The sequence below is a fragment of the Scyliorhinus canicula genome, chromosome 11, assembly GCF_902713615.1.
Source record: "Scyliorhinus canicula chromosome 11, sScyCan1.1, whole genome shotgun sequence".
NCBI classification, from domain to species: Eukaryota; Metazoa; Chordata; class Chondrichthyes; order Carcharhiniformes; family Scyliorhinidae; genus Scyliorhinus; species Scyliorhinus canicula.
Genome location: NC_052156.1, coordinates 6920735 through 6945846, shown reverse-complemented (window position 1 = coordinate 6945846; position 25112 = coordinate 6920735). Strand labels below are relative to the sequence as shown.

The window sequence follows — 25112 nt, the reverse complement described above, 5'->3', positions numbered from 1 at the left end:
AGAAAGGACGTACTGGCGCTGGAGGGTATGCAGAGGAGATTCACTCGGCTAATCCCAGAGCTGAAAGGGTTGGATTACGAGGAGAGGTTGAGTAGACTGGGACTGTACTCATTGGAATTTAGAAGGATGAGGGGGGATCTTATAGAAACATATAAAATTATGAAGGGAATTGATAGGATAGATGCGGGCTGGTTGTTCCCACTGGTGGGTGAAAGCAGAACTAGGGGGCATAACCTCACAATAAGGGGAAGTAGATTTAGGACTGAGTTTAGGAGGAACATCTTCAGCCAAAGGGTTGTGAATCTATGGAATTCCTTGCCCAGTGAAGCAGTTGAGGCTCCTTCATGAAATGTTTTTAAGATAAATACAGTTTTTTTGAAGAATAAAGTGATTAAGGGTTATGGTGTTCAGGCCGGAAAGTGGAGCTGAGTCCATAAAAGATGATCTCATTGAATGGCGGAGCAGGCACGAGGGGCCAGGTGGCCTACTCCTGCTCCTAGTTCTTATGTTCTTATGTTGTGTAAGTGTGTTGGAAATGATTTATCTTTAGCAAGGTTGTGTTGACTGTCACCTCTTTCCAGGTGGCCGTTAACTTTGTTCCTCAGAAGGAGAGAGGTCACCAATTTCCATGGCTATTTTTGACTCTGCAGGCCGACTGGATATTGAAGTGGAAAATGTTGAAGATTTTAAAATCTTAGCAAAGCAGTGCAAGTTGGAGGAACTCATCAGTGAATTGGAAAGCAAATGCAAAAAAGTGTACGAGTTTGGTAAGTTTCTACAGCGCCCGCCTTCTTCGCATTCTTTTAAAAAGTAACATGCATTTTCCTTGACTATCCCACTGCAGCCTCCTGGATGATCAAACCTAAAAAGAAAGGTGTATTTATGGAGCACCTTTTACAACCTCAGGGTGTCCCAGAGTGCTTTGGAGCCATTTATCTATTCTGGTAATTGTAATATAGGAAAATGCAGTGTCCATTTTGCCTGCAGCAGAATCTTATTAAATGCAGTGACCAGATTGTCGTGATGGAGGTTGGGAAATGCAGGTTGCTCGATTAAATATTGAGGGATACCACTGAGACATTCCCTGTTCTTCTAGCTTACTGACACTCGCTGTCTAAGGGAAAAAGGCAAATAATATTCCATCAAGTCTTGGAAAAGTTAATTGATGAAGTTTAAACCATGCTTTGTTGACTGGTTTAGAACCACATTCCTAGCCTGTGAAGCATACATGAGAATAACTTGGGACTGCTGAGGCCACAGCAGCCCACCATGATCGGACCTCACACTGCCTCTGGGATTGTTCCATGCTGGACTCCTATACTGCTATAGTCAGTGACCAAGTGGAGTCACGTTCCCCATAAGGAGAGAGAAAGAAGAGAAAATTTGGTTTTATTATTAAAATATTCTGTTGTCATGGGTCCTTGTCACCCGAAAGCACGGAAGCCAGCTCCGTAACAGCCATAGCAAGCATGTGAATAGATTCTGACAGGCTCTTGGATTTCTGGTCTAGCGCAGGTTGAAGGCGATGAGAGCAGACTGTAATCTTTTGGGCGGTCTTCCAAGTTTGTTTTAAATTTAGAAGTGGATGGTGAAGTGTGTTACGTTTCCTGTTTTATTTTTAATGTAGTTTCCTCGAAGCCTGGGACCTGGGTGAAAGTTCTGTCATTGGAACCTGGTGAAAACTGCAGGCTGCAGGATGATCTGGCCATACTTGCAGACTGTGCATTGCCTGCAGAGCTGCGGGTAGGTTCTCATTTTTAATAATTTACCAAAAACAACATTTGCAAACGCCCTTCCAGGTTTTTGGATTGATTTCTCCTTGGGAGAAAGGTTAAGGTGGAGAGTCATAGAGATGTTCAAAGAGCAAATGGGGAGAAACTGTTTCCGGTGCAGGGGGAGGGGTAACCAGAGGGCTCCGGGGGGGGGGGGGGGGTTGCTAGAAAAATGCTTGAATTTTACATGGCTGTGGGGAAAAGGCATCACTGGGTTATGTTGAATTGAGTGGCCTCTTTCAGTGCTGTATCACTCTATGATTGGTGAATCAATGATCATAACAGTATGAGTAAATATTAAAATATACACTGCAAACTTGGCTGTGTTTCAGTAAAGTTGATGATAAAGCAGCCCGCTTGATTGGCACCTCATTTACCACCTTCAGTATTCGCCAGCTTCAGTATTTACTCCCTTCACTCCTGGCGCACAGTGTCAGCACTGTGCACCATCTACAAGATGCACGGCAGCAACTCACCAAAGCTCTTTCAATAGCACCTTCCAAACTTGGACCTCCATCACCTGGAAGGACAAGGGCATGAGATATATGGTTTCCCCCTTCAAGTCACTCACCATCCTGACTTGGAACTATATCACCGTTCCTGTTGCTGAGTACAATTGCTGGAGCTCCCTAACAACACTATGGGTGTACCTACATGATACTGCTGCAGTTCAAGAAGGCGCTCACCACCTTGATTAGCAAATGATTAGGAAGGTAAATGCAATGTTGATATTTATTGCAAGAGGAATGGAATATAAAAGTGGGAAGTTTTACTACAGTTGTCCAGGACCTGGGTGAGATCATATCTGCAGTACAGTTTTGGTCTCCCTAATTGAATCAAAATGATTACTTTAGAAGCAGTTCAGAGAATGTTCACCTGACTCATCCCTGTGATGAAGAGCTTACCTTCTGAAGAAAGGTTGGGCCTATACCCTTTCTGGTTTAGAAGAACGATAGGTGATTTTTATTAACAATAATCTTTATTGTCACAAGTAGGCTGACATTAATACTGCAATGAAGTTACTGTGAAAATTCCCTCATTGCCACATTCCGGCGCCTGTTCGGGTACACGGAGGGAGAATTCAGAATGTCCAATTCACCTAACAGCACGTCTTTCGGGACTTGTGGGAGGAAACCGGAGCACCCGGAGGAAACTCACGCAGACACGGGGAGAACGTGCAGACTCCGCACAGACAGTGACCTAAACCAGGAATCGAACCTGGGACTCTGGCGCTGTGAAGTAACAGTGCTAATCACTGTGCTACCGTGCTGATCTTGGGGGGCAGGATAGAGTGGATACCGAGAGGATGTTTTTTTTTTGTGGAGGACACTTGAACTTGGGAAGATAGTTTAAGAATAGGAGGTCTCCCTTTTAAGATCAGGATGAGGAGAATTTTGCTCTCTCCGTAAAGTGTGGAATGTTCTTTCCCAGATGTTAGTGGAGTCTGGGTCTTTATAAATTCTCTCAAGGCTGAGTTAAGAAAGTGAAGCTGAGACCACATGATCTTAGTGAATGGGGGAGCAAGCTCAAAGGGACAAATCGCTTATTCCTCCTAAGCGCCTCTGACCTATGTTCTTTTTAAAAATAAATTTAGAGTACCCAATTCATTTTTTCCAATTAAGGGGCAATTTAGCGTGGTCAATCCACCTACCCTACACACCTTTGGGTTGGGGGAGCGAAACTCACGCAAAACGGGGAGAATGTGCAAACTCCACACAGACCGTGACCCAGAGCCGGGATCGAACCTGGCACCTTGGTGCCGTGAGGCTGCCGGGCTAACCCACTGTGCCACCGTGCTGCCCCCTGACCTATGTTCTTGAGGGCAATTATGGATGGGCAATAAATGCTGGCCCAGCTAGCAACGGCCACATCCCATGAATGAATAATTAAAATAAAAATAGTATTAAGAGCTGACTGTGAATTATTTTGAGATTTTCTCCCTAATTCTCATCCTATGTTTTAAAACAGTACGGGAAGACATTTGCAGATGGGCCTGGAATGTTTTATTATATTATTAATAAATTCTTCTGAACATGTGTAGTTTAGAATCCTTGGAAAATTTGCTCAAGAATCCACATTCCCTTTTAGCTTTATAACTTTACTGCCCCATATAATTCCCTCGTTCGTTATTGTACCACAGATAAAAGCTGCTTTAATTTAGATGTCGATATGCAAGTGATATCTTCATGCATGTTTTATGCCCAATAAATGGGAGTGGGTGGGGAGGTGGTAAAAGACTGCCGAACATGTTCCAAACTGTACCTGTGATTTAGGAGCTCGGCTTTATATGCTGTATCCTGTGAAAAGCCAGCAAAACGACATGGCACGGCTCAGCACAGTGGTTAGCACTGCTGCTCACATAGTGCCAGAGACCCAGGTTCAATTCCGGCCTCGGGTGACTGTGTGGAGTTTGCAGTTTCTCCCCGTGTCTGCATGGGTTTCCTCCGGGTGCTCCGGTTTCCAATGATGTGCAAGTTAGGTGGATTGCCTATGCTAAATTGCCCCTTAGTGTCTAAGATGTGCAGGTTAGGTGGATTGGCTATGTTAAATTGCCCCTTAGTGTCCAAGATGTGCAGGTTAGGTGGATTGGCTATGTTAAATTGCCCCTTAGTGTCCAAGATGTGCAGGTTAGGTGGGCTACGGGTATAGGATGGAGGAGTGGGTGTGGGTAAGGGGTGCCCTTTCAGAGGGTTGGTGTAGACAAATGGCCTCCTGCACTAGGAATTCTGTGGTTCTATTATGCCAATCTCTTCTCTCACTGAAGAGATTGTACACAATAGTGTACAAGATCGGGAATATTGTGAAAAGGCTGTTTCTGAATGGATCCAAGCAGGCAACTTGTACCAACTTCGTGCTATATAGATCTGGGGTTCTCCAGATTTCAGTCTGCGGCTCATTTTGCTCATTTTTTTAAAAACCTACGTAAAAACCCAGCTGGTTCACTCATGTCCCTTTAGGGAAGGAAGCCTGCTGCCCTTACCCAGTCTGGTGTGATTGACTCTTTGTCCTCTGATGTTGTCTCGTAAGTAACTCCGTTGTATAAAATTCCTACTGAACACGGGTAATGCCGCAGTTTAACAAGGAGGCTCACTGCTGCCACCTTGCAATGGGCAGTAAACGCCTGCATCCCAGAATTGAATTTTAAACAATAAATTCAGGCTTCTAGTTAGGCTAAAGCGGGGAGAGGTGAACGAGGAGTGACGATGAGGCAAAGCGGGGGAAACTCTTTGTGGTCTGAGAAGCCGCCCCTGCAGAATGTATTGTGCCCTTGTTAATATTGTATTTGCCTGAATTGAATGTAATGTCGGTCTCACTGCTTTTCTTGTAATACAATTGGATCTTTTCATTTGCCCTTTCTGTCCTAGGTGGGATTTGGTGAGCTACCTTTTGACAGCACTGATAACTTTAGCAGTTACCCTGATCTGAGCTTCAGAGTAGAAGGCTACATCTTCCTGTGCCACAAGGTCTGTACGCTGGTGTTGAAACTGCCTACCATTAACCGTTTAAAAATATATATATTCTGGCTGGAATATAATTCATTTGTTTTTTGTCTTACATACCTATTTTGCCATTTGGTGTGTCACAAAGATAACCGCATATACATTTATGTACCACACTTTAAGAAGAAAAGTATAAAGAACATAGAACATAGAACAGTACAGCACAGAACAGGCCCTTCGGCCCTCGATGTTATGCCGAGCATTGTCCGAAACCAAGATCAAGCTATCCCACTCCCTGTCATTCTGGTGTGCTCCATGTGCCTATCCAATAACCGCTTGAAAGTTCCTAAAGTGTCCGACTCCACTATCACAGCAGGCAGTCCATTCCACACCCTAGCCACTCTCTGAGTAAAGAACCTACCTCGGACATCCCTCCTATATCTCCCACCCTGAATCTTATAGTTATGCCCCCTTGTAACAGCTACATCCACCCGAGGAAATAGCCTCTGAACGTCCACTCTATCTATCCCCCTCATCATCTTATAAACCTCTATTAAGTCACCTCTCATCCTCCTCCACTCCAAAGAGAAAAGCCCTAGCTCCCTCAACCTTTCCTCATAAGACCTATCCTGCAAACCAGGCAGCATCCTGGTAATTCTCCTTTGCACCCTTTCCAATGCTTCCAAATCCTTCCTATAATGAGGTGACCAGAACTGCACACAATACTCCAAATGTGGTCTCACCAGGGTCATGTATAGTTGCAGCAAAGTTGAGTTGATGTCATTGATGTGGGTTCACTGATCCTAAACAGCCTTATATTTCCTGGCCACCAGGAGCATACCCGGTAATGTGCTGTCTTTGTGATACAGTGGCCTTGTGTCTGGTGTTATAAAAATTTCGCAGATCTCCCCCAATAACAGAAGTGTTTTTTTTCCTAGTAAGAATTAGTTCTGCAAAGAACAAAAAGTAAAGCACAGAAACAGGCCCTTCGGCCTTACAAGCCTGCACCGACCATGCTGCCCGTCTAACCTAAAACCTTTTACGCTTCTGGGGCCTGTATCCCTCTAATCCCATCCTATTCATGTATTTGTCAAGATGCCCCTTAAACGTCACGATCGTACCTGCTTTCACCACCACCCCTGGCAGCAGGTTCCAGGTACACACTACCCTCTGTGTAAAAAAAAAAAAAACTTCCCTTGCACATCTCCTCTAAACTTTGCCTGTCGCATCTTAATTAATTTATTTAAGTAAGTAAAACAAAAACAACAATATGAAACTAACTGCGCCCAATGCTGGTAGTGTTTTAAAATACAATACCCGCATTCACAACCGGCCGAACATAAACCTGCTTGATCGGTCTGTTTTTAAAAATGCATTCCTTCATTGGATGTGGGCGTCGCTGGCAAGGCCAGCATTTGTTGCCCATCCTGAATAGCCCTTGAACTGAGAGGCTTGCTAGGCCACCTGAGAGGCAGTTAAGAGTCAACCACGTTGCTGTGGCTCCAGTCACTGGGCCAGACTAGGTAAGGATGGCAAATTTCCTTCCCTAAGAGACATAGTGAACCAGCTGTGTTCTTACAGCATCGATAGTTTCATGGTCACCCATAATGAGATGAGCTTTCGATTGTGGATTTTATTAATTCAATCTAAAGCCCAACAGCTGCCGTGGTGGGTTTTGAACCTGTGCCCTTCGAAGATTACCCTTGGTCCCTTTTGTTACTAGTCCAGTGATATTGCCACTTTATCACCATCTTCTTTCTGTTTCACTGGAAATAGACCCTCTTCTATGCGCAACTTGAGTGCAAAAGCTCCGATTGTTTTGGACTGCCTAAGGCATTACTGGCTTGCCCTTGTGACAGAACACGGAGGGATGCTGAGAGTTCTGGTGTGGCCAGGGTTTAGCATATCCTAGATATCCGTGCGAGTGGCCAGTGTTTAACATATCCCAGACTTCTGCGTGAGAACAGTACCTTCCAGGTGCTCGATTGCTGCCTGCAAACCTCTGTGCCACGTCGCAAATTGATGTGCGTTCTGATTGGACAATCAGCCTCTGTCCTTCCCCATTTAGGCTTGGCTTGTCTTTCGCCCCTTTTTAAAATTTAAAGCTGCTTTAGTGTCATTTTAATTTCAAAATAAACCTGATTTCACTCGAAGGTAATATTGCGTATGTTATTCTCAGTCTTCTCCATCGCCAGTCACGCCGCTGGAGCCCCCACTCTTGTAGTGTTTGGTGTTGCCTTGGCGACACTGTTTCCCCTACCCATATCTGACACAACAGCCAGAGAGGGAAGCAAGGGAAAGGTGCACAGAACAGGCTTGGCCTCTTGCTGTATTGGCTCAGCTTTAGCGACGCATCACAGAGACCCAAGCTAAAGTGACATAGCAGACACTGGATAGAAGGCAACCTGGGTCCGAGTGCAGCCATTGCAACCAGTGCATTGACAGAGAGACTGCTCCTTCTGTTCCTCCTGCATCCCTCTTTCAGACCAATCCTTGCAGACCATCGATTGAGGACTGTTCAACCTTGTGCGTGGTTTTCCGCAGTAACCTGCAATGTTATGGAGAGAGAGAGCAAGGCAGTGGGAATAGTTTTGGGTAGTCAAGTGCTGGCACAGACATGATGGGATAAATCACCTCCTTCTGTGTTGTAAACACTGGGGCTGTACAAAGTTGATGTTGATATCTCGGTTTTGTGCTTGCAGGCATTTTTTTGCAGTCGCAGTGACTACTTCAGGGCATTGCTGCAGGATCATTTCTCTGAAAGTGAGGAACTTCAGAGCCAGCCCAGTATCCCCATGGTGACACTCCATAACATGACGGAGGACATCTTCATCAGAGTCCTTTACTACATCTACAGTGATAATACTGAGGTATGACTGGGGACAATAATCGGCAGAAATGTTTTCTGGAGTTGAGGGACTAGGCCAAAGTCTCTTAAAATTGTTGGTGAACAGCTGAAGAAGAGGTAAACCAGGAATGCTAAATATCTTGGATCATCTCCTTGAATCATAAAATAATTTGTTCAGCAGTTTGAGAGATTTCCCAGAGATGGCATAGTAAATATTTTTTGGGAGCTGAATTATCTTAACTTTCCTGTATCCTGTCCAGGTGGATAGTAAATAATTTGGTCCTCCTGATGTTTAGCAAATGATGTTCAGATGTTTAGGGGCTGGGTTAGCATAGTGGGCTAAACAGCTGCAGAACAATGCCAGCAGCGCGGGTTCAATTCCTGTACCGGCCTCCCTGAACAGGGGCCGGAATGTGGCGACAAGGGGCTTTGCACAGTAACTTAATTGAAGCCGACTTGTGACAATAAGCGATTATTATTATTATGTACCACACTTTAATAAATCTGTGTTTTGTGAGATTGGAGAACACCTGTGTTACCATTTGTTTAGAGTTTGGGTTTTCATTGTGAAAATTAAGATTTGTACAAAGAGAATAGAACCAGCTAAATTGCATCTTTCTGTCTCTGCAGTCACTTTGTTACCAAACATTAAAAATAAATAAATTTGAAGTTCAATATTCTGTTTTTTTTTGTTCCCCAATTAAGGGGCAATTTAATGTGGCCAATCCACCTACCCTGCACATCTTTGGGTTGTGGGGGCGAAACCCACGCAAACACGGGGAGAATGTGCAAACTCCACACGGACAGTGACCCAGGGCCGTTATCGAACCCGGGTACTCGGCACCGTGAGGCAGCAGTGTGTCACCATGCGGCTGTTCGGGTACACTGAGGGAGAATTCAGAATGTTCAATTCACCTAACAAGCACGTCTTTCGGGACTTGTTGGAGGATCCGGAGCACCCGGAGGAAACCCACGCAGCCAAGGGGAGAACGTGCAGACTCCTCACAGACAGCGACCCAGGGAATTAAACCCAGGTCCCTGGCGTGGTTAAGAAACAGTGCTAACCACTGTGCTACCCTGCTGCCCTCACTAGCATTTAATCGTGGTGATAGTGCGGGAGTAGAGCAAAATGAGCATATGAATTACCCTTTGAAAATATATTAAAATGGAGCTGTGATACTGGCGCTACTATAGAGAAATATTCTAAAAGCATTTTTAATTCAGGAAATACTATTGATAAGGTGTTGAGCATTTATATAGTCGAACATCATTATTGAAAGTGATGCAGGTAGAGAACTAGATGTGGAGTGAAATTTGCCCATAAATCAGATCTGAACTCTGTGGCACAGACACTGGTGGGAAGCAAATGGTGGAAATTGATTTGCAAATGGAAAGCAGTCTTGACAGTTCAGTGTGGCACAGTTGCTGTTGAATCGGAAGGTTTTCTGAAGTCCAGCTCCAGGATTTCAACACAATCCAGGCCGAGCTGGAGTCATCCAGACTTGAAACATTAGTTCCATTCTCTCTCTCTCTCTCTCTCTCTCTCTCCACAGATGCCATCAGACCTGCTGGGATTGCCCTGATTTTGCTTTTGTTTCAGATTTCAGCATCCGCAGTAATTAGTTTTTTATCTTGGTATAATTAAACGCGTTCCCCTCAATTTGAGCCTGGCTTGGGAACGCCATAGTTGCTGCATTGTAGAGTGGAGCAGAACGGCAGTGAGAAGGAAGAAAAAAGACGGGACTGGTGTTCCTCTTGTAAACAGATACAACCAACTTTACTTTTCCAAAAAGGAATTATAGTGGTTCAAAAGGTGTAGGATTTGAATTCGCCACTAGGTAGCAGTAATGATTTGTGAACTTTGAATGTGGATTGCAAAATCTCCCAAGGCAGCTGTCAAGCTGAGTAACTAGAATGTATTGCCGGCTATAAATATTGTCCTGACTCAGGAGACCCAGTTCTCATTTGTTATAGCAGCATCAGCTATCCAAAGGAAACCGTTTACAATTAGTTTACAACAGCAGAATGTTCCAGGAGATCGATTAAAAGCAGGAATTAAGTGTAGACTACAGAATGTCCAACCTTGGATACACGGATCGTGGTTTGAAAGCCTACATTGCAATGTGACATGGAAAAATAGGGACAGGACGAGCCCATTCAATCCCTTGAAGTTTGTTCCACTGTTTAATTGGAGTATGGCTGATTTGTACCTCCAGTCCATTTCTCACTGTTGCTCCATATCCCTTGATAACCTTATCTAATATCTATCTTACTGGTCTCCAATTCACCTCTAATGGACCCCCCATATTATTTTGGGAGAAGAGAGAATTCCCCTGCCCTCTTGTGTGAGGGAAAATGCGCGCTTCCTGATTTTAGACTTTTGTTCACAGGGTCTGGGTATGGTTGGCAGGGCCCAGCGTTTATTGCCCTTCAGAAGGAAGGGTGAGCTATATTGCACCTGTTTAGTTACCCTGAGAAGCTGTGTCAGAGATTGATTTTACAATTGAAGACTATTTGGTCAATCAGTTGGGGCTGGTTTAGCACAGGACTAAAGAGCTGGCTTTTAAAGCAGACTAAGGCAGGCCAGCAGCATGGTTCAATTCCCGTACCAGCCTCCCGAACTGACGCCGGAATATGGCGACTAGGGGCTTTTCACAGTAACTTAATTTGAAGCCTACTTGTGACGATAAGCAATTTTCATTTCATTTCATTTAATTTTCAGTTGTTTTTGTTTTTGGCTAGCTTGCAGCTTTCGTGCTTCTCTTTCCTGGCCAGCTCACAAATTCCTGGGATTTACTAAGTTCGGGTTTACAATGCTCGGTTAGTGGAATATTAACTAGCAACCTCTGGTCTGCTAATCTTGAGTCATAGCTTCTACCGTATGCCTACTAATTCAGAAGATGCATTCCCTGTTCTGCAGTGATGTGAAGCCCTCCCTGGCACCAAATGTTAGTACTGTTGCAGTGAGGTGTGTTATCAGTAGGTAATATAAGGACGTTTCTTGGACCGTGAGAGATAGTGGGCCATGTGGAGACCCCTTCCTTGGAGCATGAGCTACTCAAAAGAATTGTAAACATTCCTAGGCCATCACCCAGGGTAGACTGGACCTGTAAAGTAGAAAGCTCTTGCTATTAACGAATGACCACTAGGGCAATGTACCATTCAAATAACATCAGCTGTAGAGCAGTGTTTCAGTTGGTAGTTGACGCCTTGATGATGGGAGGAAAGAGGAAACTAAAAGCAATTAGGATGTGGAGATGCCGGAGTTGGACTGGGGTGGACACAGTAAGAAGTCTTCCAACACCAGCTTAAAGTCCAACAGGTTTATTTGGAATCACTAGCTTTCGGAGTATAGCTGATGAAGGAGTTATGCTCCGAAAGCTAGTAATTCTAAATAAACCTGTTGGACTTTAACCTGGTGTTGGAAGACTTCCTACTAAAAGCAATTTTAAAAAAGGAATTCCGTTACAGAGCCTTGACTAGACTGAAACAACACTTTAAAATTTTTTCTCCTGCTTGCAGTTATCTCCGGAAAATGTCTACGAGGTGCTGTGTGTGGCTGACATGTATCTACTGCCAGGCTTGAAGAGGCTTTGCGGGAAGACCCTTGCCACGATGCTGATCGAGGACAACGTGGTCAATATTTGGAAGACAGCAAAGCTTTTCAGGCTTTCCCGACTTGAGGACCAGTGCACTGAATATATGGCTAAAATTATAGAAAAGGTGATTTTTAAAAACTAAATGTTTTTTATTAGTATATTTCCCGTTATGTACACAAAATAGAATATATACACTGAAGAGAAGGGAACACGCACAAAAAACAAAACAAACAATAACAACAAAAATAAAGTTAGAATAAAATAACTGGTAGGGTATTATGCGCTAGCTCAACAACAGCAGCTCTGTACAATTGGCAGTATTGTTTTTAGCACATAAGTAGGCATCTGTTTGTGTGGAGGGGGGGGGGAGGAAACTGGGGGTGTGTATATATACATTTGGGCTCCGGGGAAACAAATACAGAACAATTACAGAGGGCAATACGCGAATGGATCTGGTGTTGGCGTTGTCACTTGCTTCTCCCCGGCAGTTTTCGCTGCCGTTGTCGTCTCGCGATCACTTCCGCTTAAGACATTCGTCCCGTCTTTTGCCTGGATTTTCCTTGTTTTCTGCTCCTGTAGATGCCAAGTTTGTTATTGTTTCCCGTGCCCTCCTTCTGGCTGTTATTCCCTTGCCCCCCCTTTACCTTTCTTTTCTCTTTGGTTTAGCAAAGGTGATTATTTTTGATCTGAAGTTGGACCAGATGTGACTTAACTTCAGCCAGTCTCGGGAGCGACCATCACCTGGCCCATCAATACAAGCTAATCAGAGTGACTTCCATAATGGGGTCCACTGGAAACAAACATAGGGATTGAAGGGGCACACGGGCTGGCATTGTAAGAGTTAATAATGATTAGCAGCTCAAAGCTCAACAATACATGCTCAGAAAAAATAAAACTGGTTCTAAATATAACACCAAAGCAAATGTTTTCTTGATGTGTAAGGTGTTGGGCAGACTCTAACTTGACTGGGTGACCAGTGTTCAGCTCTAATTACCTAGTCACGTGAAGCATTTTGTTCCTCTAGTGTCGCAATCCTTCAGCTGGTTCTGAGTGTTGGGGAGATTTAATCATTTTTGAAACATAGAATCTACAGTGCAGAAGGAGGCCATTCGGTCCATCGAATCTGCACTGGTACTTGGAAAGAGTACCCTACCTAAGCCCAGACCTCTACCCTATACACGTAACCCCACCTAACCTTTTTGGACACCAAGAGCAATTTAGCATGGTCAATCCACCTAAACTGCACATCTTTGGACTGTGGGAGGAAACCGGAGCATCCGGAGGAAACCCACGTACGCACAGGGAGGAAGTGCAAACTCCACGCAGATAGTGACCCAAGTCGGGGATCGAACCTGGGACCCTGGAGCTGTGAAGCAATTGCGCTAACACTGTGCTACTGTGCCTCCCATGAGGACAGGTTAAGTAAATCATAACTTGTTTTTCAGGAAATAATTTCAAGGTGACCTTATTAAAGATTGTTAAAGCAATTAATCAAACTGCTCCATGAAAATTGTTCACTGTGGTGAAGGATGGTGTGCTCAGGGGTACAAGTAAAAGATTGAGATATTAAGAGTGAGAAAATGGAGTTAGGCAGAACATTTTCACCCAAAGGATAATAAATTTGTAGAAAGGTTACCAAGGAAAGGGCGATGAAAACCATTCCGTACTTTTGGTCTCATTCATCCGAAATCCCCATCTTCCTCGTGGAAGAATCTGTGTCCTGGTCTCGACTCTCCTTCTGTCCCCATTGCCAATTATTGTTTTTGCCTGTTAAAAATTTGTCCTTCCGAGCCCTTGAACCTGTGCTGATTTGGTCTGCCATTCTGTTATATTCATAAGAACATAATAACATAAGAACTAGGAGCAGGAGTAGGCCATCTGGCCCCTCGAGCCTGCTCCACCATTCAATGAGATCATGGCTGATCTTTTGTGGACTCAGCTCCACTTTGCGGCCCGAACACCATAACCCTTAATCCCTTTATTCTTCAAAAAACGATCTATCTTTACCTTAAAAACATTTAATGAAGGAGCCTCAACTGCTTCACTGGGCAAGGAATTCCATAGATTCACAACCCTTTGGGTGAAGAAATTCCTCCTAAACTCAGTCCTAAATCTACTTCCCCTATTTTGAGGCTATGCCCCCGAGTTCTGTTTTCACCTGCCAGTGGAAACAACCTGCCCGCATCTATCCTATCTATTCCCTATTTGCATACTTTCTCTGCTCCACTTTACTTCAATCTCTTTTTGAGGGGGAAGCCACTTTAACTAATTAGTAATCTATTATTGTCACAAGCAGGCTTGCATTAACACTGCATGAAGTTACTGTGAAAATCCCCTAGTTGCCACACTCTGGCGCCTGTTCGGGTACACAGAGGGAGAATTCAGAATGTCCAATTAACCTAACAGCACATCGTTCAGGACTTGTGGGAGGAAACTGGAGCACCCGGAAGAAACCCACGTAGACACGGGGAGAACGTGCATACTCCGCACAGTGACCCAAGCAGGGATTGAACCTGGGACCCTGGTGCTGTGAAGCAACAGTGCTAACTACCGTGCCACCCTATTTGACTGCTGCCCATGTTGACATGAGGAAGGAGCTTGTTTGCTGTCTCAAAGTAATCCTCAACCAAACAAAATGCCTTTTGGATCATAAAACCCCCATGGCTTCTGCAATCCATGCACAATCACATGATTCATGCCCTTCCACATAAGAACTTCACAGGTATTGATTCAACTCCATTGCAAAGTTTCTAGCTGACTCTTTTTTTTTTATAAATGTTTTTATTCAGTTTTCATATTTTATATTGAACAAATTACAAATTGTTAGGAGAGAAAAAGAACAAAAAAAAAAACAACAAACAAACACGCAAAAATTAACATACATATTTACAGGTAAGCATCTTCGTAGTAGTAACTGCGCCCGCCTCCCCCCCCCCCCCCCCCCCCCAACATGTTTATTTAGTTTGGTTTTGGGCCTTAGCTAGCCATCGAACCCCCGTACCGAACCTGTAGCCCCTCCCGCTACCTTCCCCCGACTATTCTTCCTCTTGTACATTGGCCACAAATAGGTCCCGGAACAGTTGCATGAATGGCTCCCACGTTCTGTGGAAGCCGTCGTCCGACCCTCGGATGGCAAATTTGATTTTCTCCATTTGGAGAGATTCCGAGAGGTCGGACAGCCAGTCCGCAGCTCTGGGCGGTGCTGCTGACCGCCAGCCAAACAGGATTCTACGGCGGGCGATCAGGGAGGCAAAGGCAAGGGCGTCCGCCCTCCTCCCCAGGAATAGATCTGGCTGTTCTGAAACCCCGAAGACCGCCACTATCGGGCATGGCTCCACCCTCACTCCCACCACTTTGGACATAACCTCGAAGAAGGCTGTCCAGTACTCCACGAGTCTGGGGCAAGACCAGAACATGTGGGCGTGGTTGGCCGGGCCTCTTTGGCACCGTTCACATCTGTCTTCCACCTCCGGGAAGAACCTACTCATACGGGTTCTAGCTGACTCTTAATGAGCTTCTTTGTCTTTTAGTCTGTCCCATCCATGCATTTCTGGCCCTGTGCTCTTGTTTATTGATTGCAACTTTATTGCTGTAATATTTATTGCCGAATCAAACTTTTACCTGGCACAGCTACGAGGCAGAAGATATTACTGTCCATTTATGCAGCAAAAGAACAGATATTCTACTAATCTCAACTTTTCTTGAGGTTGGTGAACTTTGCAGTTGTCTTTTCATATTTTGTGCTCACCAACCTACCTAAAATAGCCTGTTTATTATATTCCTCATTACTAGACCTGTGTATCCAGGGAAGCTGAGGCTAGTACAATGACTGGACTGTTATATATTCAGACCTCATTATGATCTGGCACAGCTCAAGGCAGTTAATTAACTGAGCGAGTATATTATGCTGGGCACTATGTTGCATTTGGAAAGTATTCCAATTATTCAGAGCTCACATGTTAAAGTGCAAGGCAGTGTATGAATGCAGAAAAAGTATTTACTGACGGGACATGCCAAGCAAATACAATTAGTGTTAAAATTGAAAAAAAAAAATCTTTATTTGGGGTTACTTAGTTCTGGAGCCCCCCCCCCCGGCACACTGTGCAGTTACTTGCGCAACCCCGTATGACCTTTCAATCCGATTACCTGTTCATTAGGTTTATGGTTAAATCTCCAGCTGTGGCTCACAAAACTGGAACTATTAACCATTTGGGTTTAAAATGTAGCGTCACACTTTAGACTTAAAGATCTACGTTTATATAGCACTGATTGCATCCACATTAAAGGATCAAATGAATTAACCAGCATTGCATTTATATCGCATATTCGTGACCTCAAAGTCCCCAAGTGCCATACTGTCAATTAGAGCTCAGCCATTCAGGAGTGAAATAGAGAACGTTTTATCTCAAAGCGTAGAGAATATCTGGAACTCCTTCTGCTAAAAGGAATTTTAAAGACCAAGATCGGCAAGATTTTTATCCTAGAGAGCATACGGGGTCTCGGTTTAATGCCTCATCTGAAAGACAGCACCACGCATGGTGCAGCACTTACTCCTCACCGCACTGAAGTGTCAGCCTGGATCATGTGCTTTGGTCTCTGGAATGGTCCTTGAACTTGGAGACGAGGGTACATTGAGCCAATGCGGGGGACAGAATTGGGTCCAACTGGAAAGAAAAGGGGAAGGAAATTTTCAAACGTACCAAATCAATAATGTTGGTAGTTTTTTGCTTTCGGGCAGCAGTTCATTATTCTGCCATTCGCACCTCCTCTAGACTCCTCTTTCGATTCTTTACTTTCCCCATTATTGCTCTCTTTGGCTCAGCCCCCACCAACACTTTTCTCACTTAATAGCTCCTGTTTCCCCCCCCCCCCCCCCCCCAAATCACAGACTGTTCCTTTATTCTATCCGCTCTCCTACATTAACTTAAAAGCTATTGCATTTTTAACTTTTCCCAGTTCTGATGAAAGGTCATCGATCTGAAAAATTAAGCTTCTTTCTCTCCACAGATGCTGCCAGACCTGCTGAGTATTTCCATCATTTCTGTTTTTAATTAAGAAAATTTACGTTTATTTCAATCACATTTTGTTTTGTTCATATTGCTCTAGCTTGTGGAGTCAGAAGAGTTCGCTGAAGTGGTAAAGGAGGATGCTGCAGAGGTCGAGGCCCGACAGGAGACAGACTCCATCCCCCTTGTGGACGATATACGTTTCCACGTCACCAGCAACGTGCAGACTTACAGTGCCATCGAGGAGGCTAACCAGAAACTCCAAGCCCTGGAAGAACTCTTGGCTAGATTGGAACTCGAGTGTTAAGAGATTCATTGCTTTTCCGTTGTGACTAGCTACATCGATCATGTTGGAGAGCAGCACTGAGAAGAGTGAGCCTTTGCTCAGGCAATATAGTTCGTCTCTTGTGAACTTGACTACATCTTTAATGCAATAAGAATCAAAGACATTTATTCGAGAGACAGTGTCCCATTTTGTTGGCCTGCATTAAATGGAAGTTTAAAGCAATAAGATGGGGTTCATGCAAATATCCCCCATTCTTTTGACACAGTACTTATTCCTTTTGTGGCTCTCATTCTGCCCACCTCCTTTTGGGCAACTTTTGATATCCAGTCTTCAATTGGCCACAGACGTGTGAAAAACCACAATGAACTGAAAGAAACCCTTAGAAACACTGCTAAACTGTCACCAAACATTGGAATCCCAACTCCTGGCATTGTGAAACAAGAATATTAACTATAGTTTCAAAGGGGAATATTGGCTATTCATAACTGTTGACATCTGTAAGAGAAAAGTCAGAGTGCGTATCTTATCGTGGGTCCTCAGCTAACATGTATTTTTTTCCAGTTTTCTTCAGTCAATGACTGTGTAAATTTGCAACATTTTAAAAAAAGAATTCTGATTCGATTCCTCTGCAGTTTTTGTTTTAACTCCTGTGAAATTGCTGTACCGACCTGGCCAGATATATTTATTTGATGAGCCAAGGAGGTTCCAGACTGCAGGCAAATGGAGAGACCCTGGAAAAACTGTACTGTTGGGATTTATACCAAACAGCTAATTTTTGGTGGTGGCATGTATCGTTTCAGTGACGTTCCTACAGGTTAAAAATTCCTAAACAAGCAGCTAGCCTTGATAGTCTCTTATGCTCTAACTAATAAGGACTAATACGGGAGAAGGTAAATTGTCACTACTTTTTCTTGAAGCATAACGCTGTGTCCTCTCTGTGAATTACCTTTTGCACTTGTATCCATTTAGTACAATCGCCTGATAAATGACGAGGACGTCTTGATCATGCCCATTGCCCCAGATTCTTTGCTGCCATTTATATTGGGCCGTAAATAGGCCATTTGGCCCATTGAGCCAGCTCTGCCAGTTTATTAGTCACGTCACATCTATTTTTAATCCTAACCCTTGCCTTTCCTGCTACACTTCTGAATATTCTAGCTTCTCACGTAAGTGTCTGCCTCCCTTTTGAATGCAGCATTGACTTTCCAGGCTGTGGGTGATGGAGCTTTCCACATTCCCGTCTCACCTTTGTGTGAAGGGCCTTTTCTGGATCAGTTGCTGTGAAAACGTCGATGAGGAGGAGGATGGGAAAGTAACTTTGTAACTCCTTGCCGTATTGCTCCCCCCCCCCCCCCAAACTAGCCCCACCCTAATGGTGCTGACCCCTTCTAGGTCCAGCTCACATGCACCTGCAATCTTCCAACTTCCCATCCCTATTACGCGTAAGACCTTGCTGCTCTGGAGAGATCATTACCCAAGTCCACTCTATTTCCTTCCTCACGACACCACTAAGGGAGTCCGTTACCGTGCATCCAGTTTTGGTCTGTTTGGATTCCAGCCCAAGCAGGCTTACAAAATGTGAGACTGTTTCTTCTAGAAGAAAATAGCACTTTTGAACTTAGTGCAGCGCAGTTTAGATTTTAGTCTTTCCTTCACAAAATGTGAATTTATACTTAAAACCAGAGTTTGATTGATTTAAGATTGTTATTTGTTATCTCAGCTACAGCTACAGAGAATATCACTATTTTATCTAATTTAATATGTGTATATATGTATGCATATATATGTTTTATATAGTATGCAAATGAAATTCAGTATTTGGCCCATCTTGTAGCAGCAGATGCAGTTGGAGCTGCTGAAGATATTAGAATAGCTCCTTTGATATAGATGACAGATTACATATCAGGGCCATTTGTTGCACTTTTCTCTTATTTAATTATTCAGCACTTCCTTCAGGTTCACTTCAGTGCAGACTTGTCGCATTCGTGGCAGAATTCAAGCAATGAAATTCAGATAAGCCAGGGTGGCTTCACATTTAAAATGTAGTGCGATCTGCTTTCCATGCAGATGAATGTTATAAGCTCAGTTATTTATAAATCGCAATATGTTGTTACCAGCACAAATTGTGAAGTATGAGTTCCTTGGTGGGGAATGTTTTCCTCATTGGGAGGTAATTGGTGACCATTTGATAGAATGGAAAGGAACTGAGTAATACAGTGGGGTGTACTTCACTCCAGACCGGTGGGGTCTGCCGGTGGTTAAGGGGCTTGTGTGAAATGGTTTGAGGCCATTTTGGGGAGTCTAATCCTAGTTGGGACTAAATTGGCAGTGTCTGATCGCTCAAATGTCACCAGTAGCTGTGAGGGTTGAAATTTCCCTTAGAAATTTCTACGGCTGGGTCACTGTCTGTGCGGAGTCTGCACGTCCTCCCCGTTTGTGCGTGGGTTTCCTCCGGGTGCTCCGGTTTCCTCCCACAGTCCAAAGATGTGCGGGTTAGGTAGATTGGCCATGCTAAATTGCCCGTAGTGTCCTAAAAAGTAAGGTTAAGGGGGGTTGGGTTACGGGTATAGGGTGGATACGTGGGTTTGAGTAGGGTGATCATTGCTCGGCACAACATCGAGGGCCGAAGGGCCTGTTCTGTGCTGTACTGTTTTATGTCTATGTAAACCCCATGGTTTTGGGTGGACTGTGGCTTTGGAAATCTTTGCAAGGAAAAAAAAAAAGATTTCTTGACATACTTGGTACACCGGTGTCAATACACTAGGAAAGTCACATTTATGCAAAAACACTTCTGTGCTAATTCAAAATATGGCTTGTGTGATGCTTTTAATTCATCACCTTGTATTGAACCCACCTGTCACCACCAGTAATTGTCAGTATTTTATGCCAGTGTTCTGCAGCTCCAAACAGACGTTAGACACAACCCAGAGCCAGAATCTATTATTTTGCACACAGTATGAACGTTGTGATCATTCTTTGCACTGAAAAAATATTTCTGCTATCGGTCTTGAATTTGCCATTCTTGTTTAACCTGTTCTTCCGTCTTCCTACTCTTGAAGTTGCATGTGAGTGCATGGAATAACAACACGCCAGCAGAAAGCTTAGCTATGATGGTCAAGTACCAATTAAAGTCCACTATCTAAGCTACTAAGCAGCAGAAACAACAACTTGCATTTATATAGCACTCTTCATATTGTATAAGGTCCCTGGGTGCTTCACAAGATGTTATATTTGACACTGAGCCACATTTAAAAAAAAAACATTTATCTGCCTTTTCCAGCCATTGGATATGGCAAATCACTTTACAACCGACAAAGTACTTTCTGACGTGTAGCCATTGTTGTAATGTAGGAAACCTGGTAGTAAATCATGTTCTACAAGCTCCCACAAACAGCAATCTGATAATGACTAGATAATTATCTTATGTGATGTTGGTTAAAGGATAAATATTGGCCAACGTACCGAGGATAACCGTCCTTGGAAATAGTGCCACGGGATATTTGTGCATCTACCCGAGAGGGTAGACGGAGCCTCTTTTCAACAATCTCGTCCAAAAGACAGCACTGCCAACACTTAGCCAGTTCTGCATCGTTGCGCTTGAGTCCTGGCGTGAGACTTTAACCTACAACCATCTGACTCTGAACTGAGAATGCTATGGACTGAGCCACCATTTACTCCCCAAAGCTGTGTAAAGAAATATTGCGGGCAGGTGACCAAAATGTAGGTTTTAAGGAGCATCTTAAGGAGAGGTAAGATTTAGTGGAGGAATTGCAGCGTTCCGAGCCGGTGCCACGGAAGGCTGTGTACTTCGATGAACAACCAAAGGAAGAAGGTCTAACTGTGGAGTCTTCAGGTGTAGATTGGAAATAAACATTTTCTATGCAGAGAGTGGAATGCACTGCCTGAGAATGGAGGCCGTTTCAATCGGGGTTTTGAAAGGGAAATGATTATTATCAAAATAGGAAACCATGTTCAGTGCTACAAGGGCAGTGCATATGAATGGATTTGTGAGCAACTCTTGCAGAGTCAGCATCGTCACAACACTCTCAATGGTGCCCTGTGCTGTAACTGTTCTTAATTCCTTGAGTGCATGTGTTTGGATTCCCTGCATGTGAATATGTATACTGTGTGTGTGCACATGTTTCTAAGACTTGTGGTTTAAAAACTGTCTATGCATCCACCCCATTTCCTTTCTATGTATTCTAGTTCCACCCAAGCTAATGCTGGATAATTTAGTTGTTTGTTCCCAGTGGTCAGTGTGGGATATAATACATTGGGCAGGATGAACAGCATTTTGTCACTTTCAACTCGTTTAGCTGAACCTGGGAAAATCAATTTGCCAGAATATATAGAAATAATTGGAAACTTGTCAGCAAATACAATGAATTGCATCTGAAAGCTCCCTTCCAATTCTCCATTGACATACATTGGCCTAAATCGCTGGCTTTTAAAGCAGACCGAGGCAGCCCTGCAGCACGGTTCAATTCCCGGAACAGGCGCCAGAACGTGGCGACTAGGGGCTTTTCACAGTAACTTCATTGAAGCCGACTCGTGACAATAAGTGATTTTCATTTCATTTCACGTGAGTGGTAATCAGTGCTGGACAAACTTGGCGTGCAGACAGATAACTTGCGCATCCAAGGAAATTAGTTCTGCTCTCTGCCCAATTTTAGAAAGTATTTGTTTAGATGGAGCAGATATATAGGTGTAATGGGGTTTCTCAATTCTGCACAGCTATGCAGAGAGAATAATGTGGCTTCTGTTCAACAATGATTTCCATTGTGCTGTCTTGCATAACTCAGGTGTGTTAACACTCACTTGATGGTAGTTGGCAATTGGCATCCAGTACAAATCATTGTCCACCTGAGAAGCTGGGTTTGAGCTCTGGTCTTTTCCAAGTTGGCCAATTCTGGCTTGAGTGGCAATTGGGGACTGCTGTAACAGGAGTGGGGAGGAATCAGTCAGTGTTACTTAATCTGATCGCGAATATAAGAGGTATAATGTAGGTACATTAATAGAGGAATAGTCCAGAGAATTAATTCAAGTTTAATCATGGTAGTTCGAGAAATTGAATTCTGTTTTCTTCAAAAGCTGCAGAACAAATGGAGGAACAGCATGAGAATCTTAGCTGTGGACGGGAGAGAATGTTTTTACTTTTTATTATTTCATGGGATGAGGGCATGAGCATTTATTGGCCATCTGTAATTGTCCTCTCGAAGGAGGTGGTCTGTCTTCTTGAATCACTGCAGTCACTGAGGTGCAGGTAGACCCACAGTTCTGTGGGGGGGAGTTCCAGGATTTTACCCAATTATTTTTTTTTTCTATTAAGGGGCAATTTAGCGTGGCCAATCCACCTACTCTGCACATTTTTGGGTTGTGGGGGCGAAACCCACGCAGACACGGGGAGAATGTGTAAACTCCACACGGACAGTGACCCAGAGCCGGGATCGAACCTGGGACCTCAGCGCCGTGAGGCGGTTGTGCTAACCACTAGGCCACCGTGCTGCCCTCGAGTTCCAGGATTTTGACCCAGTGACTGAAGGAACGGCGATATATTTGCAAGACAGGATGGACTATAGATACGAGGGGAATCTCCAGGTAGTGGTGTATCTGCTGCCCTGGCCCTTCTATGATGTGGAGATGCCGGCGTTGGACTGGGGTGGGCACAGTAAGAAGCCTTACAACACCAGGTTAAAGTCCAATAGGTTTGTTTCAAACACTAGCTTTCAAAGCACTGCTCCTTCCTCAGATGAATGAAGAAGTAGGTTCCAAAAATAATATATATAGACAAAGTCAAAGATGCAAGACAATACTTTGAATGCGAGTCTTTGTAGGTAATTAAATCTTTACAGGCCCAGGCTGAGCAACTGGAGAGAAGAATAATCACAGGTTAAAGAGGTGTAAATTGTCTCAAGCCAGGACAGTTGGTAGGATTTTGCAAGCCCAGGCCAGATGGTGGGGGGTGAATGTAATGCGACATGAATCCACGGTCCTGGTTGAGGCCGTACTCGTGTGCATACATACTCGTGCGACTCGCCCAATGTTGTCTACCTCATACGCTGCAGGAAAGGATGTCCCGAAGCGTGGTACATTGGCGAGACCCTGCAGACGCTGCGACAATGGATGAACGGACATTGCGCGACAATCGCCAGGCAGGAATGTTCCCTTCCAGTCGGGGAACACTTCAGCAGTCAAGGGCATTCAGCCTCTGATCTTTGGGTAAACGTTCTCCAAGGCGGCCTTTAGGACACAACAACGCAGAATCGCTGACCAAAACCTATAGTCAAGTTACGCACACATGAGTGCGGCCTCAACCGGGACCTGGGATTCATGTCGTATTACGTTCATCCCCCACCATCTGGCCTGGGCTTGCGAATCCTACTAACTGTCCTGGCTTGAGACAATTTACACCTCTTTAACCTATGATTAGCCCTCTCTCCAGTTGCTCCATCTGGACCTGTAAAGACTTAATTACCTGCAAAGACTCACATTGAAAGTATCGTCTTGCATCTTTGACTTTATATATATATATATATATACACGTTTCTGGTACCTACCTCTTCATTCACCTGAGGAAGGAGCAGTGCTCTGAAAGCTTGTGATTTGAAACAAACCTGTTGGACTTGAACCTGGTGTAGTAAGTATTCTTACTGTACTTGCCCTTCTAGATGGTAGAGGTTGTGGGTTGAGAAGGTGCTGTCAAAGGAACCTTGGTGAGTTATTATTTTTACTTTTTATTTAGCAAACCTTCAACAATTTTACAATACAACCCCCCCCTCCCCCCAACCCAACCACCACCTCAGCAGTCAACGGTCACCGATTCCCAGAAGTGCCTGATGAACAAATCCCAACAATTGTAGAACCCCTCACTGGCCCCTCTCAGCGCAAACCTCACCTTCCGCAGAGTGAAAAGCTCCAGCAGGTGCCCTGCCATGCTGAGGCACAGGATGAAGAAGCTGACCTCCACCCCAACAAGATCCACCTTTGGGCAATCAGTGAGGCAAAGGCACCTGCCCCGCACCCATCTCCAGCTCCGGTCAGTCTGACACCCTGAATATGGCTTCCAGGGGGCCGGGCTCCACATCTGTGTGTAATATGCCTGAGATTGTGCTGAACACAGTCCTCCAAAACCTTTCCAACTTTGGACAGGTCCAAAACATATGCACACGATGCGCACCCCCGCCCCCCCCCCCCCCCCCCCCCCCGCGCCCACATTACTCACAGACATCCTCCACCCCCTTGAACAGCCGCTTATCCTAGACTTTATATGGTGTACCCGGTACACTACCTTCAACTGTATCAGGCCCAACCTTGCGCACAAAGTCAAGGTATTCACCCTCCGTAGCACCTCGCACCACAATCCCTCTTCCAGTGCTGCCCTCAGCTCTTCCTCCCACTTTGCTTTAACCCCCTCCACGGACACCCATCCTCCTCCAGAAACCGCCCACAAATTGCCGAGATGACCTCCGTCTCCAACCCCCTCACTGGCAGCATCCCCTCCAACCACGAGGAGGCAGGTGCTATCGGGGACGTCAGGAAAACCTTGCGCGCAAAGTCCTACACCTGCATATACCTCAAAACCTCCCCTCCCCCCCCCCCCCCCCCCCCCCCCCGCGCCAGCCCAAACCTCTCTGCTAACTCCTCCAAACTTGCAAATCGCCCTCCCAGGAACAAATACTTTCTTAATCACCCTCTCTTCACATCCCTGAAATCTTGGATCCATCCTCCCCAGCTCGAACCCCTACTCGGCATTCCCCCCTGACCCAGCCCCCAGCCTAAAGTGCTGTCTAACCAGCCTCCAAATCTTCAACATGGCCACCACCATCGGACTCACCAAATACTTCCCTGGGGCCATCGGGAGTGGCGCCATTGCCAGCGCCGCAATTCTGACCCCCTACAAGGGCCAGCCTTTATCTTTACCCACTGAGCTCCCCTGCCCTGCACCAGCCTGCACCTTCTCTGCATTTGCAGCCCAATAATAATGGAACAAATTTGAGAGGCCCAACACCTGCCCCCCCCCCCCCCCCCCCCCAGCCTGCAGTGTCCTCTGCAGTATCACCCTCACAATCCTGGCCACTTACTCCCCACCCCCAAACAAACAAGATCAATCTGCCCACCCTCCTGAAAAAAGACTTTGGCAAAAAGACCGGCAGACATTGAA

The 25112-nt window shown here is 44.8% G+C and overlaps 1 protein-coding gene across 1 annotated transcript in view; it reads left to right on the top strand.

The window, feature by feature from the left end:
• The window catches only part of abtb1 (ankyrin repeat and BTB (POZ) domain containing 1), a 64501-nt gene extending 46277 nt beyond the window's left edge, over positions 1–18224 (top strand). The window contains exons 7-12 of the mRNA XM_038812151.1: positions 651–767; positions 1628–1743; positions 5138–5236; positions 7915–8082; positions 11583–11783; positions 16766–18224. Coding sequence (XP_038668079.1) covers positions 651–767; positions 1628–1743; positions 5138–5236; positions 7915–8082; positions 11583–11783; positions 16766–16972 — 908 coding nt within the window. The 3' untranslated portion in view covers positions 16973–18224. The remainder of the gene's footprint in view (positions 1–650; positions 768–1627; positions 1744–5137; positions 5237–7914; positions 8083–11582; positions 11784–16765) is intronic.
• Positions 18225–25112: the final 6888 nt, after the last annotated feature.